The 12,497-nt window shown below is 43.1% G+C and overlaps 1 protein-coding gene across 1 annotated transcript in view; it reads right to left on the reverse strand.

Moving 5' to 3' along the window:
• Positions 1 to 12,497, reverse strand: part of LOC142933613 (protein TANC1-like) — a 31,021-nt gene that overhangs the window by 7,621 nt on the left and 10,903 nt on the right. The window contains exons 7-18 of the mRNA XM_076077762.1: positions 9,984 to 10,100; positions 9,536 to 9,826; positions 8,561 to 8,688; positions 5,843 to 6,074; positions 4,844 to 5,010; positions 3,340 to 3,648; positions 2,009 to 2,209; positions 1,703 to 1,806; positions 1,465 to 1,573; positions 942 to 1,064; positions 613 to 849; positions 127 to 336 (exon numbers count right to left, since the gene is read on the reverse strand). Coding sequence (XP_075933877.1) covers positions 127 to 336; positions 613 to 849; positions 942 to 1,064; positions 1,465 to 1,573; positions 1,703 to 1,806; positions 2,009 to 2,209; positions 3,340 to 3,648; positions 4,844 to 5,010; positions 5,843 to 6,074; positions 8,561 to 8,688; positions 9,536 to 9,826; positions 9,984 to 10,100 — 2,228 coding nt within the window. The remainder of the gene's footprint in view (positions 1 to 126; positions 337 to 612; positions 850 to 941; positions 1,065 to 1,464; positions 1,574 to 1,702; positions 1,807 to 2,008; positions 2,210 to 3,339; positions 3,649 to 4,843; positions 5,011 to 5,842; positions 6,075 to 8,560; positions 8,689 to 9,535; positions 9,827 to 9,983; positions 10,101 to 12,497) is intronic.

The following is a 12,497-nucleotide window of genomic DNA, read 5'->3' on the forward strand; positions in this document are numbered from 1 at the left end:
GCGCATCTAATAAATCCTCTACGTCAAGCAAGGACAGGCGCTGTGCTCTACATAAAAAACAAATTTCAGCAGAATTTCAACGAATTTCAGAGTGTTTTGTCAAGAGGACCTTGATCTGATACGTACCTGTGTGTGTCCCACACTAGCTGTGGCTGTAAGTGCCTGCTGTGCTGCCTGTACTTTCCCAGTCACAGTCTCATTGCTGTGGTGCTGCTGTGGGTCAGTGGGGATCTCTGCTCCCCAATCTTGGCCCAGCAAGATGTTGATGATTTCAGCATGGCCTTTCAGAGCAGCATGGACCAGCGCACACTGGCTACTCTTATCAGCATGGCCCACCTGGCATAAAGGGGAACACAGGACAAGACTTACAACACTGGTCCTGGCCGGTACGCTGGCCTAGATCAGGCCTGTTTATGTCATCTGTCTCCCAGAATAGATCCTGAGACTGCGGTGGCTATAAAACCAGGACTGTTCAGGATACCACCGGTGTAAAGTAACTGAGAGACAGAGTATTCTGTCACAGATGAAAATCGGATTTATCCACGGTAATCGTGCCGGTCACGCCCTCCAGACCCACGTGTGTGTCTCCTCCTCTTTGCCTGTGACACTGACCTTGGCCCCTTTCTTGCAGAGCAGGCTGACGATGTCGACGTGTCCTGCGGCGGCGGCCAGACAGAGGGGCGTCATGCCGCTGTCAGTGGTCCTATCTACGGCAGAACCCATTTCTAGCAGCAGGGCTACCATCTCCACATGCCCCAGGTGTGCGTGGACGGCCAGAATGGGGGCATGTCCTACCACCTCTGTACACCAGGTCACGCTAGCTCCACCCAGCATCAACAGACGACTTACCTGCAGGATGAAAAAAAATAATGAATAGTGCATCTCCGTATATCAGATATATTTGGGTACTTTTTTCGAAATTTAGAGCACACGTATGTCACCTTGATGTTAGGCGTGTATAGGTTCCTCAGGGAGGCCAGTGCAGCGGACAAACTGTCTGTGCTGCCGTTCACCCACATTGCCTGAAGAACGCTGGAGGACACACCTGTCTTCTTACTCAGACCCTGTGAGTGTGTGAAAGAGACACAGATAGAGAGGGAGCGATAGAGGCAGAGAGAGATCAAGCTTGCTCAGATGAGATCTGTGGTGCAGAATTTGAATTGTGTCCCAGGAGTAAAGCAGTATGCACAAAGTGCAAGCCATGCATGCAAACAGAACAATATTCGCTGTGCCATGGGGGTTTTATAGATCTGAGCAGTGCTAATGTGTGTGGGTTGTGGTAGGGACAGGGGTTCACTCTTGTTTGTCTGTGTCTTAGTGTGTCTCTGTGCAATAGCACACAGTAAAGTGCAGGATCTTGTTTACGTGAATCCTTTGGGAATCGATGTGATTCAGACGGGTTGAGGTACAATCACTTATAAACTACATAACTAGTTATATACACAGCATCCCAGTTCCTTTTACCTTGAATATGTGAGCCTTGAGGATGTGGTGTCCCAGTTCCATAGTCTGCTGCCGGTTCAACTTGCCCTCCTGTCTGGAGAACATGAAGGCCAGGAGAGCGTGGCCACTCCTGTAGACATATAGTATTCATTTATTTTTTGACAAGAATTTACACACTTTTCTTGGAGGTGTATTCACAACTGACTTAAAGTAAATGCATCTCAAGAATCTTCTGATGACCTTTGACTCTAAGTCTCACCTTGGCTCACAGATAAAGTCACTGCTCTCTCCGTCTGCTCTCCAAACCAGCCACTCTCTGAAGGAGGGATGACACAGCATCCGTGTGCCATCCCTGCGTCTCACCTACGAGCACAAATGATACAGAAAACATCTTAAAATGTGATCGTCATATATACTGTTAGTCCTCCTAAACTATCTCTAAATCCCTAGAAGTAAGAGGAAAATGTATGTACTTCATAGCAAAACAAAACACAACATTCAAACCTTTGAAACTAAATCTTGAATCATTATCTGCCGTTCCATGCAGTCATATCAAGAGTCTTACCATGAATCCAGCCAGGCTGTCTAATCTCAGCAGGAAGTCCTTCCACTCCAGCTCCCCCCTCACACTGCCTGCATTCAGCGCCCTGAACATTTGTTCATCAGTCAGTGGGTGCAGAGACGCCAGTGCCACATTGAGCACCGGAAGCACCCGTTCAAAGGCCTCTTTATCCGGAAGACTCACGCGACACATCAGCAGGTACACCTAAAAGATGGTCATGAGGTTAATGATGTGCGTGGGCGGTCATGGTTGCCTGGTATAATCTTACAATATCCGGTCTAATTAAACTGTCCACAAGCTTCCAATATTCCAGAACGACTTGAGTTGATCTCCTAGACTCAGGTATCGTGGAACTTGGATCTTTTAGGGTATTAGCAGCATTGTTGGACGCTCATGTGCAACATCCTGAAGGTAAACACGTACATTATAGTAATATAGCGATATAGCTTTTATAGCAAAAGCAGTTCAAGAGCTGAATGTGCAGTATACACGTCTTGTTGAAAATCATTGGTGCAAGCATTCCTGACACGTCATAATAGGTCTGGTGAATTGGGATAGTTCATCTTTGCAACTACATTAAATAGTTAATTCTACTAATTTATCGATATAATTATTATATCAAGCTGTCGTATTTAACTGTAACTGCCCACTACCCGGGCCTACACATCTTTAGCACACCTTTATGCATGTTTTTTCACATCCATTATCCAATCATTAAATCATCACATTTCTAGGCCTTTGTGTGTACAACAACACTTGCTCATCTGTTGTCCTATTTTACGCTGATGATTATGTAATATTAAAATGCACCTGTCATTTACTGTAGTCATTGTGGACTATTTCTGGCTCTTTGATTAAGCCTTTGATCCTGTCATTTTCTATCTTTTATTGATCTGAATAGCGCGTTAGTACAAATTTTCTCGTTTTTTGAGGACAACATATCTGAACAATTGCTGTCACCTGGGTACCTTGTGTGGGGATTTTATGGGCATTGATTGCTTCAGCCTCAGGCGAGATGCCATTTCACGGCAGACAGCTCACCGGGATGACTGACAAGTGTTAAGTGTTAGACTGTGAACTTGACCAAGTGAGGAAGAGGAGGAGGAGAAGGGGGGCTGAGTCCAAAAATACACTTAGGGTAAAATGTGTCGTTTTAGCTCTCAAGGATACAACACTGTAGTTTACAAAGTAAGTGAACTGAAAACTCAATGAAACACACATTACTCCACATCTGTGGTTCAACAACGTAGCATTACATTTAGCAAACATGAACTATTTCAAGTTGGATATAAATACCCCTTGCATGTTGGTAATCAATGCTCTACATATCTGACCTCTGACAGGGACACAGGCACCACCAGGTAGTTTCCTCCTTTCAGAGCCAGGTGCCCCTTGTGGAACAGATCCAGGGTCAGCTGAAGGTAGAGGATGGAGCCGTGGCTCCGTGTTGACAGATGGCTGCTGAACTTGCTGAGAAGCAGCTGATCAGGGGCCGAGCCTGTCGGCGTGGTGACGTTGGCGGCGACCTGGCTGCTGCTGCTGACCCGGTGATGGATGTAGTCACTCAGGTCGGCTCCAAGATCGCTGCTGTCTGGCAGGATGTCCAGAGAGATGCCAGAGAAGGGAAGGAGTGTCGTGATTTCCTGCAGGAGAAGAAAACAAATTGATTATGGGTGCTTGTTGGTTAAAACAGATACCACACACAGGCACAAACACCTCAATATTTAAGGAATAATAGGCTGCATGTCTTTGGAGCATTAGCTTTGGAGAAATTAAAAAGCACTAAAACCAGGACCCAATCCTCAGATGCTGCTGCCTCTGACTCACGCAGAGCCATGGGATACAGCACAGTAAATAGTGTGACAATGACTCAAGCTCCAACGTTGCTCACAAGCATCTCTCAGAGTCACATTTCATCTCCTCTCTTGCCATCCTCAACTGCTCAACACCGGCCAAAACCAGCTATGAAAATCCATGTTGTTGCAGCTCAGTTCCTCATTAACGAAGAATGACATTTTGGTCGACGACAAGTAATTGACCTGTTGTCGTGGACTGCGCTCCACTTAACCCTTTGGCATCCGCTTGTGAAATATCCAGGTTGTTGTTATACAAGAGCTCCTGTGAAATGGTAAAAAAGGGAATGAGAGAATGACGATCCAATCAGGAATCAGGGATACTGGGAGCTGGGGTTGATCTTGACTTTTTTGTTACTAGCCACTCAGCATTTTACTGGCCATCATTTTGTTGTTGGGAAATTACATTTGATTTGATTAAAGTTGGCTATAGCGTGGTACCACGGTAAACACCCGAACCAACACTACAGTCATCAAATATTCAGCTCTGGCAATGTTGTGGAGGTTGGGATCATAGCTGCGCTCTTCATCTTTAAATTTCGGTAGTTAATGCTTGCTGACTTCAAATGTATCATAAAGAAAATGACCCCAAATGTGTTTTGTGTATTCCCCAACACTAATACAATTATGTAACCGGCTGGCTGGCTGTCAAGCTCCAGACTCCCAGCAGACTACTAGTAGTATTACCATCCATTCAAGGCGTAATCCGGGCAGCATTTGGAGGCTTGGCTTTGGCATTGGACAGATGCGTCCGCTGTTTGGAGGGATTACCAACCGGATTGAGAAAATACATCAGACTAAAGAGATTGACGATGCCAAAAGCCGCAATGTCTATACCATGGCAGTAAAAGTACAACAATTTACACAGTGAGCTAAGACAAAAGAAGAAGGCATTGAGAATACCTCTGTGATTTGGGTAATGCGAGGTAAGGGGAAACTTAAAGCCCTTAGTGCTGCACTGGAAAATATTCATAATCTCACTCACCACCAGGCCCGTCCTGACTGTGACCACCAACTTCAGCCAGAGAGGAAATTTGGAGATTATTTTGGTAATGAAAGTGGCGATGGTGTCCCCATAGTCTGGTTTATGGAATTCTGCCTCATTAAGACTGTCAACCAATATGATGTAGTCTTCTTCAGGTAGCCTTCGTTCTGAATAAAACAAAAGATAAAGAAAAAAATGAGTTTGAAGCACATTAAAAGACCAGATATTTTAAATTAGCCTTTGAACCAAGGAGCACATGATGAGGAAACAATGACAGATGGTTTGATAGTGGTATCCGATTCCTTTCATGACTACAAATGTTTTCCAGCACAGGATATGTTGAGAAAAGCATCAACTGCTGATATTGATCATATTCTGCTAAAAGGGACCAGAGGCCATTGTTGTTTATCAGCTTGAAACAGGACATATCCATCATGTTTCGCATAATATAAACTGTCAATGCATCCCTGTGAGGCTGCGACGACTCATACACTCAGGCACAAGGGCTCTCCATTTTTTTTCTAACCTGCTTAATAATGATGGAGTAGACAAAACACTCCTCTCCTCAGACTGTGGAGGGCCCGGCCGTAATAACACATCAATCTAGCTGACTGACTGTATCATGAGAAACTGAGGTGACTAATATGGCCGCAACAATCACCGCCTTTCCCCGAGTATTTTGTGACCTTGAAATACGGTGGGATGCTGATGGCTCACCGGGGCAAATATAACACTCATCATTTCCCTATGTAAATGACCTAACGTCTGTTTCACACTCAACACTGTTTCAAATCATTGACCTTAACGAGGGAAAATAATCCATGGGCCAATCATGGAGTCATTAATAGGCAATTTCACACAGGAGATTACAGTAGGCTCCTTAATTGCATGGTGAAGGGAGCAGACAGTTTTCCGCCTTAAAACAGATACTATTATGAAATTTTAAATATCACATTTGTCTTAATGTGTGTGTGTGTGTGTGTGTGTAGACTTCATTACCCTTGCGCAGGCTGGCTATGGGCTCCAGGATACCCTTTCGGAAGGCAGCGATGGGGTCTTGAACGCAGGATCGCAGGCTGAGTGTGTTTTGTAGCTGAGGCTCTTGTACCAGCAGCTCCCTGTACGGGGCGAGCTGTGGCGCTCTGGCCAACAGGGCGGCAACACTGTGCACAAACTCTGGCACCAGGCAGGTGTAGGTATTGTCAGCCTGACAGAAATGGTAGGCTACCACCTGACAGACAAACGAGGCAGGTAAAACACTAAAAATGCAAAGTTGCTATCTTTATCTGTTTATTTTACAGAAATATCTGTATTTGGGTCGAAATAAAAGCTGTGCAACCGTTAATGGTCCTGCTGGAAATAGATCAGGAGGTTTTAACAGTGGGAACATTCTGAATTACATTTGGCCATATTGCATGATTTTGGTGCATCTAATGGGAGGAGTGCCACATGAATATGAAGTTGGTCTGAAGTGTCTATGAAATCAAATGGCAAAACAATTCTGAAAAGCTCTCTTGAGCTTCAGTCTTCACAGTTTTCGTCTCTTGCTAAGTCACGCACTGTGCCATGCATTCTCCCCTTGAGGGGAATTTGTGATCAGGTGATACTGGGCTATATGAATAAAATTGACTCGACAAGCTGCGGTATTGTACTATGTGGCTTTTCTGAATATTGAATTTAAAACCATTTACACCTCTGTGCTTTTAGTCTACAGCATATTTGTTTACTGGCAGCTTTATTTGTTTTGGCAAATGTGAATCATCTGAAGTCTTGCTGCTTTGGCTACAGCAGTACTGTTTGCATAATACAAACAACAAGCACCTGAATTACTTGAAGAGTCTGAATGTGATGAATATGAAGGGGGGGGGGGGGGGGGGGGGGGGGGCAGATATTACTGCACAAATTCATATGCTGTTGGATCTGTTCAGAGTGTATTTTCTGTTCATAGCCCAAGAATAAAAGTTGAAAAACAATCTCTAAGATTATATCACAGAATATAAAAACCATCAAGGCTACCATAAAACAACATCTGGAAATAAGCACAGAAATCCTATTTGCAGTAATCATAGAGGTAGCGGAGTCATAACATACAGTCTCATGAAACTCGACTATGAGAGCTTCATTTAATATTACTGCAGAGTATCTATTTAACTCATTCAGTAAAGAGTTGGCTTATTCGAGCGACAAACTGCAGGGTAAACAAGAGTCTGAGACATGAAACATATCACTACAAATAAAGGTGATTTTTGCAATAAAGGAGCCAAACTGAACAAAAGCATAAAACACAAAAACATTGAGATAAATGGCAACTGTTTGGCTAGGAGACTATCTGCAAACTGTAAATACATTTTTGCAGAAAAACATATCAATAGTATTCGCTCATAGGGCTTAGATAGGTCCCAGCCTTGACCATGAGCGAACACCCTCACCATCACAAGTAGTCTGACTAGTTCCCATGGAAACTCTTATTGAGGCCACGTTAGTAAATTTAGCAGCTTCCATGTCATCTATGTTGCAATCAGCAGCATGCACAACACGTGTCATGCAATAGAGGAGAAATGGATGACATTCAAATGTTGTGTCACAAATGTGCAGCCCCGTAGCTCTTTAAAACAGTATGTGTCAATGCTGATGTGTGTTTATCTCTTTGAATTGGTCCCTCTTCAGTGTTTTGCGAAGGCTTGTAACGGTCATAGCTCCCTACAGTACAGTACTGTTTATGATGCTGCATTATATTAATGTGCTTTCAAATCTGGTGAGAGAAGTGCAGGAAAACGTATCCATAGCTACCCAGGCAGCTGACGTGAAGCTAAATCTCGGGGCATTTCTATAATGTCAATATAACTTCTACCTTTTGTATGTTTCACTGCAGGTGTGTCAACAATTACTCAGAAACAGCATAAAGAACAAGAACCTAGCAGAAGTGCCTTGTGTGGACATGATTGATTTGATACTATATTTTATTTCATTTTTGGAAAGAGGGGACATTTTGGTAAGCACAATAGGCTACTTCTTTGGTTTTGGGCTTAACATTAAAATTGTGTTAAAGTCCAGTTAAGAATCAGGGATGGGGGTCAGGCCTGTAGTTCTGATGGTTAAAAGAACAGTTTGTCATTTATACTTTGGTCTTCTTGTCGAGAGTTAGACGAGAAGATCGATACCACTCACGTATCTGTTCATTAAATGTGAAGCTACTGCTAGCACCTGGTTAGCTTAGCATAAATACCGCAAACGGGGAAACAGCTAGCCTGGCTCTGTCCAAAGGTAACAATCTACTACCACCACCTCTAAAGCTCACTAATGTGATCTTTTGTTTATAATTTACACAAAAAACCTGTGAGCATTAAATTCCTTGAGTCTTCGCTGGTTGCCTAGCAACTGCTCCTGGCCAAGAAATAGTCCGGCACATAACATAAAATAAGGAAATGTAGTTTTTAGACCTTGGTTTCTGTATACGGATTTTAAAAAATCAAGATATAACCAGTGAACTACAGAGGTGCTGGTAGGCAGATTTTGAGAGAGCCAGATGTTTCCCCCTGTTACCGGCCCTTAAGCTAAGCTAAGCTTCAGCTTCATGTTTAGCATATGGACATGAGAGTATTGATCCTCTCATTTTACTCTCTGCAAGAAACCAAATAAACGCTTTAATGTTAGAGCTGTAAACTGAGGGTCCTCACATGTATACAAAAACAAATGTGTGTGTGTGTTTTGAGATACCTTGGCAGCTAGGCATCTGACAGCCTCCTTCCTCTGTGCTGTACCGTCGCTTGTTCCTGCAGCAGCACTCTGGTTGGGCTGGGAGTCAGCAGGCTGTTTGGAAGCTGCTTTTCCCTGCTTATCCTCACCTGAACAGAGCGCAGGGCAACAACAACAAACGCAAAGCTGCCATTTATACTCGTTAGATGAAGTCTCGGGTGTAAGCACAGGAACGCCAGGAGTGAAGTAGAGAGACAATTAAACTGCTGCAATTAATTAGTGCATCTGTAAGCAAGACTAGCAACTGTGGCTGCACACCACATGTTCATTTCCCTCTGTTAAATCGAATTCAAAATGACAACATAAAGTACAGATATCAGTGAATGATGCAATGATGCTGAAAAATGATTATTTTCAAACACTATTTTAGTTTTGCCTCCTCAGTACTAGTTTGCTCTCAGTCTGTCATTTTAAAAATACTTCTTATTGCGCTACAGGAAAAGGCCGAAAGAAGATGATATCGAAAAAAATATGTATTCGTGGCCGACGTTCTTTCATACCTCCATATGTGTCTCGTTTTATGCTAAAACCGAAATTACCAGCATGTCACAGCATACAACATGCATCTATTGTGCAGTGTGCAGTGTGCAAAATTGCAAAAAAAAATTGCAGTGTGCAAAATTGCAGTGTGCAAAACCTGGCCCAAGTAAAGTCAAGTCAAACGTTACTGTTGTTTGAGCTTTTTCATGATAACAAAAAAAACACGACTGCAATCAGCAGAGAAACCTCAGGGGAGAACTTGAAAGAAGAGTGCGTGACCCAGTTACCAACTCCCTTCCGAAAAGTGATATTTACCCTAAAATCTTACAGGAATCTGGAGCATACTGGAGAATGTATGAATTCAACTTCCAGCATTCTTAATGTGTTCTTACATTAATGCTTTGCGACTCACAAAAAAACTAATTACGCCGCTCCGAATAAAGATAGGAGTCTTACATTTAGGGGAGGAGCTGGGGCTGTGAGGGATGCTGTGACCTCCCTGTGGCGTGCGCATGCCATGACAGCTGAGTGTCAGCAGCCGCCAGATGACAGCAGTCTTGCCGGATCCTGCGTTACCCACAATCACAGCACCGCGGCCGTCGCAGCTGCTTGTTTTTCTAAGGACCTCCTCCAGACGCGTGAAGAGCCAATCCCGGCCGACAAAAGGTGTCTCTGCGGTGATGCCGGGGACTTCAAACAGCAGCGGTTTAAGCATGATGTCAGCTTGCTTGAATGGCACAAATCTCCCTGGACGGAGTGAGAGGGAAGATTCAAAGCTATATAAGAATGGGTCATTTAGGCAGTGACATTGAGGAAGTGCATGCTCCACACAGGTTTGCAGATGTTTCTGCACCAAGCTATATTTACACACTGATTTCGCCCTGAGGCGAAGCCCCAGAAATACCTTTGGAGTCATCACTTGTGCGTCCAGCGGTGTTGTGTTTGCGGACGGAGCTCCTGTGTCCAGCAGCCCTTTGGTTGTCCAGATAACTCAAATCCTCCAATCGAGTGGAGCTGGTTGCTGCAAAAAAGAGAGCGGGTGGGGAACGGATTAAGAGTGTGAGAGAGATGCAGGAGATGAGCACAGATACACACGCATACCACACAAGTGTCAAAGTCATTGTTCGAGTCAATTATTGTATCCATGGAGACGTGAGACATAAACAGTTGTTGCTCTCACCGCTCAGTGACCTTGAGAGGAGAAGAGAGAGGAAAATAAAAGAAAACGAATCAGCTCACGTTCTGTAATCTCAAGCTTACATGAGTCTGAAAAAACCAAATGTTTCATTCTGTCTCACACGTCAGGACACAGATTTTTGTGGTGATCACTGGAAACACATCGCCAGCTGCAATGCCGGCTGTCAATCACAGGATTTCGCGCATTCTTCTATTGACCAAATAAGACGTAAAAAAAAGTCTACAAGATAAATAGAAATCAAGAAAATGTCGTAGAGAAGAAACACATCCTCTCCCACATTCCCCTATCCATCCGCCTACTCGCGCTACAGTGTACAGGTCAGCCAGGTTTACTTTCTGCAGTTCTCAAGACATTTAGCAGAGGTTTCACTCCAAGCTGTTGTGATATAGGCTTTGTGTAATCAGCTGGTTATTCAATTGTGTGACCTGCCAAAAATAATAATATATTTCTCTTATCACAGCATATCGTTGTGCAACAAAACACAGAGTGACAAAATATAGGAAGCGCTGTACATTGAAACAACACTCCTGTAATAAATATGATGCATTAAGAACGAGGTGTTGATTCTTGAACCAGTAGTTTCTGGTGGTTTTTGTATTTGATTATACTACATTTTTTCTCATGTATTGTGAACAAACTTGACCAAAATATTGCAAAGATATTTCTACATATTTGAGTTCAGTACAACTAACGATCAACTAGACAATGTACCACATAAGTGAAGTATAGTAGTCTCAACAAAACTGTATATTTGAAGTAAGGCTGACATTTTTTCAGTGGCCATTTAATAGCATTTTGTTACATCATCTTTTTTGTAGTGGTTTTGGCAGGTTTTGCCTTTATTTAATTGTTGCCAGGATTTACCTGGGAGACGGTACAAAAATGGAAATAGAATGCACTATTCCTAGTTCCTCTGTTGATGAAGGGGAATATAATCCAAGTTGTTAATTAATCCAGGCATGGTGGAGAACCAGCTAACTTGATAACAGTCAGTGCAACCGTAAGTGTCTATTCTTTGTTGGACCTCTTGGGTTATAATGATACTGGTTTTTATGAATAATTAGGTTTTCTCTGATTCATACTATTGGGTTGTGTGTAAGGAAGGATTTATCTATATTTAGATGATGAAATAAATGGCATAAATACTCAAATATATGGAAGTACTACTAAAGAAGACTAAAGCTGCATGAAAAAAATGAGTCTGACTGAAAAACTATTGTTATTTCAAGAGTTTGTTTTCAATGGCCAGTCACAAACTGGTCTATTTCATTCATTCATCATTGTAATATTTAAATAAAATCCTCTGTAAAATCTGAAAATCTGGCATTACCTCTGCCTCTAATCCCCTAAGAGTGGGATGAAAAAAAAGGCAGCGTTGCACTCATCTATGAAATTCTGTAGATAGACAAATGAAGCAGGAAAGTGCAGTCCCTGGACAGACGATGACCTCACATTTACTATAATCATGTACTGTACATGTTAAATGCAGTCGTTGATAATCTCAGAGCATCTGAGGGAGCTGCAACACATCGCTGAGCTGTTATGAGCTTAAAGCTTTAAAACAGCAATTACGGTCTCGGCCAGAAGATGCTGGCCAGCAACGTCTTTAAGCATCCTTCGTCATGACAAATCACCAAACACTCAGACGTGAGCCACACAACACGAAATCTGTTTATGCTCTCTCGACTGACATTTCATGTTCACTAAATAGTGTAATACAGGACAGTTTCCCCCTCTTTATTTATTTAGAACAGGGAGAAAGACACGCTGAACTGCGGTACATACAGTTCCAACACTTTGGCCAATCAGATCCTATTCTATTGCATGTAGCATCCCTGCGTGTGTCCATCAGTCTGCAGCAGCAGAGTGAGAAAGTGGTGTTAAGCTACTGAGGCCATATTATAATTTGCAGGGCTTTCAAGAGCACATGGGACCTGCTCTGTGGAGTATTACTGGACAATGAGGGGCGCCCTGATGCAAGACAAATCAATTACAGCGTGAACACCACAATTATGCTGATAGAAAAAAAGATCGGGGCCAAGCAAGTAATAAACCCTGGCACACTCCAAACATGAAATCCCTTTCAACAGGTAGAAAAGGGCTTTTAGTAGAGGGGACATGGAGGAAATTACCCTTATTGTCAAGCAAGAGCTGTAGCGGAGAATCGAAAGAACATCCACAGTGAGAGGACGAAGAGCAGTCTGCAGCAAAACAGTGTGA

This window comes from Anarhichas minor, unplaced genomic scaffold (assembly GCF_050575085.1).
Source record: "Anarhichas minor isolate MPS153535 unplaced genomic scaffold, ASM5057508v1 ptg000062l, whole genome shotgun sequence".
Lineage (NCBI taxonomy): Eukaryota > Metazoa > Chordata > Actinopteri > Perciformes > Anarhichadidae > Anarhichas > Anarhichas minor.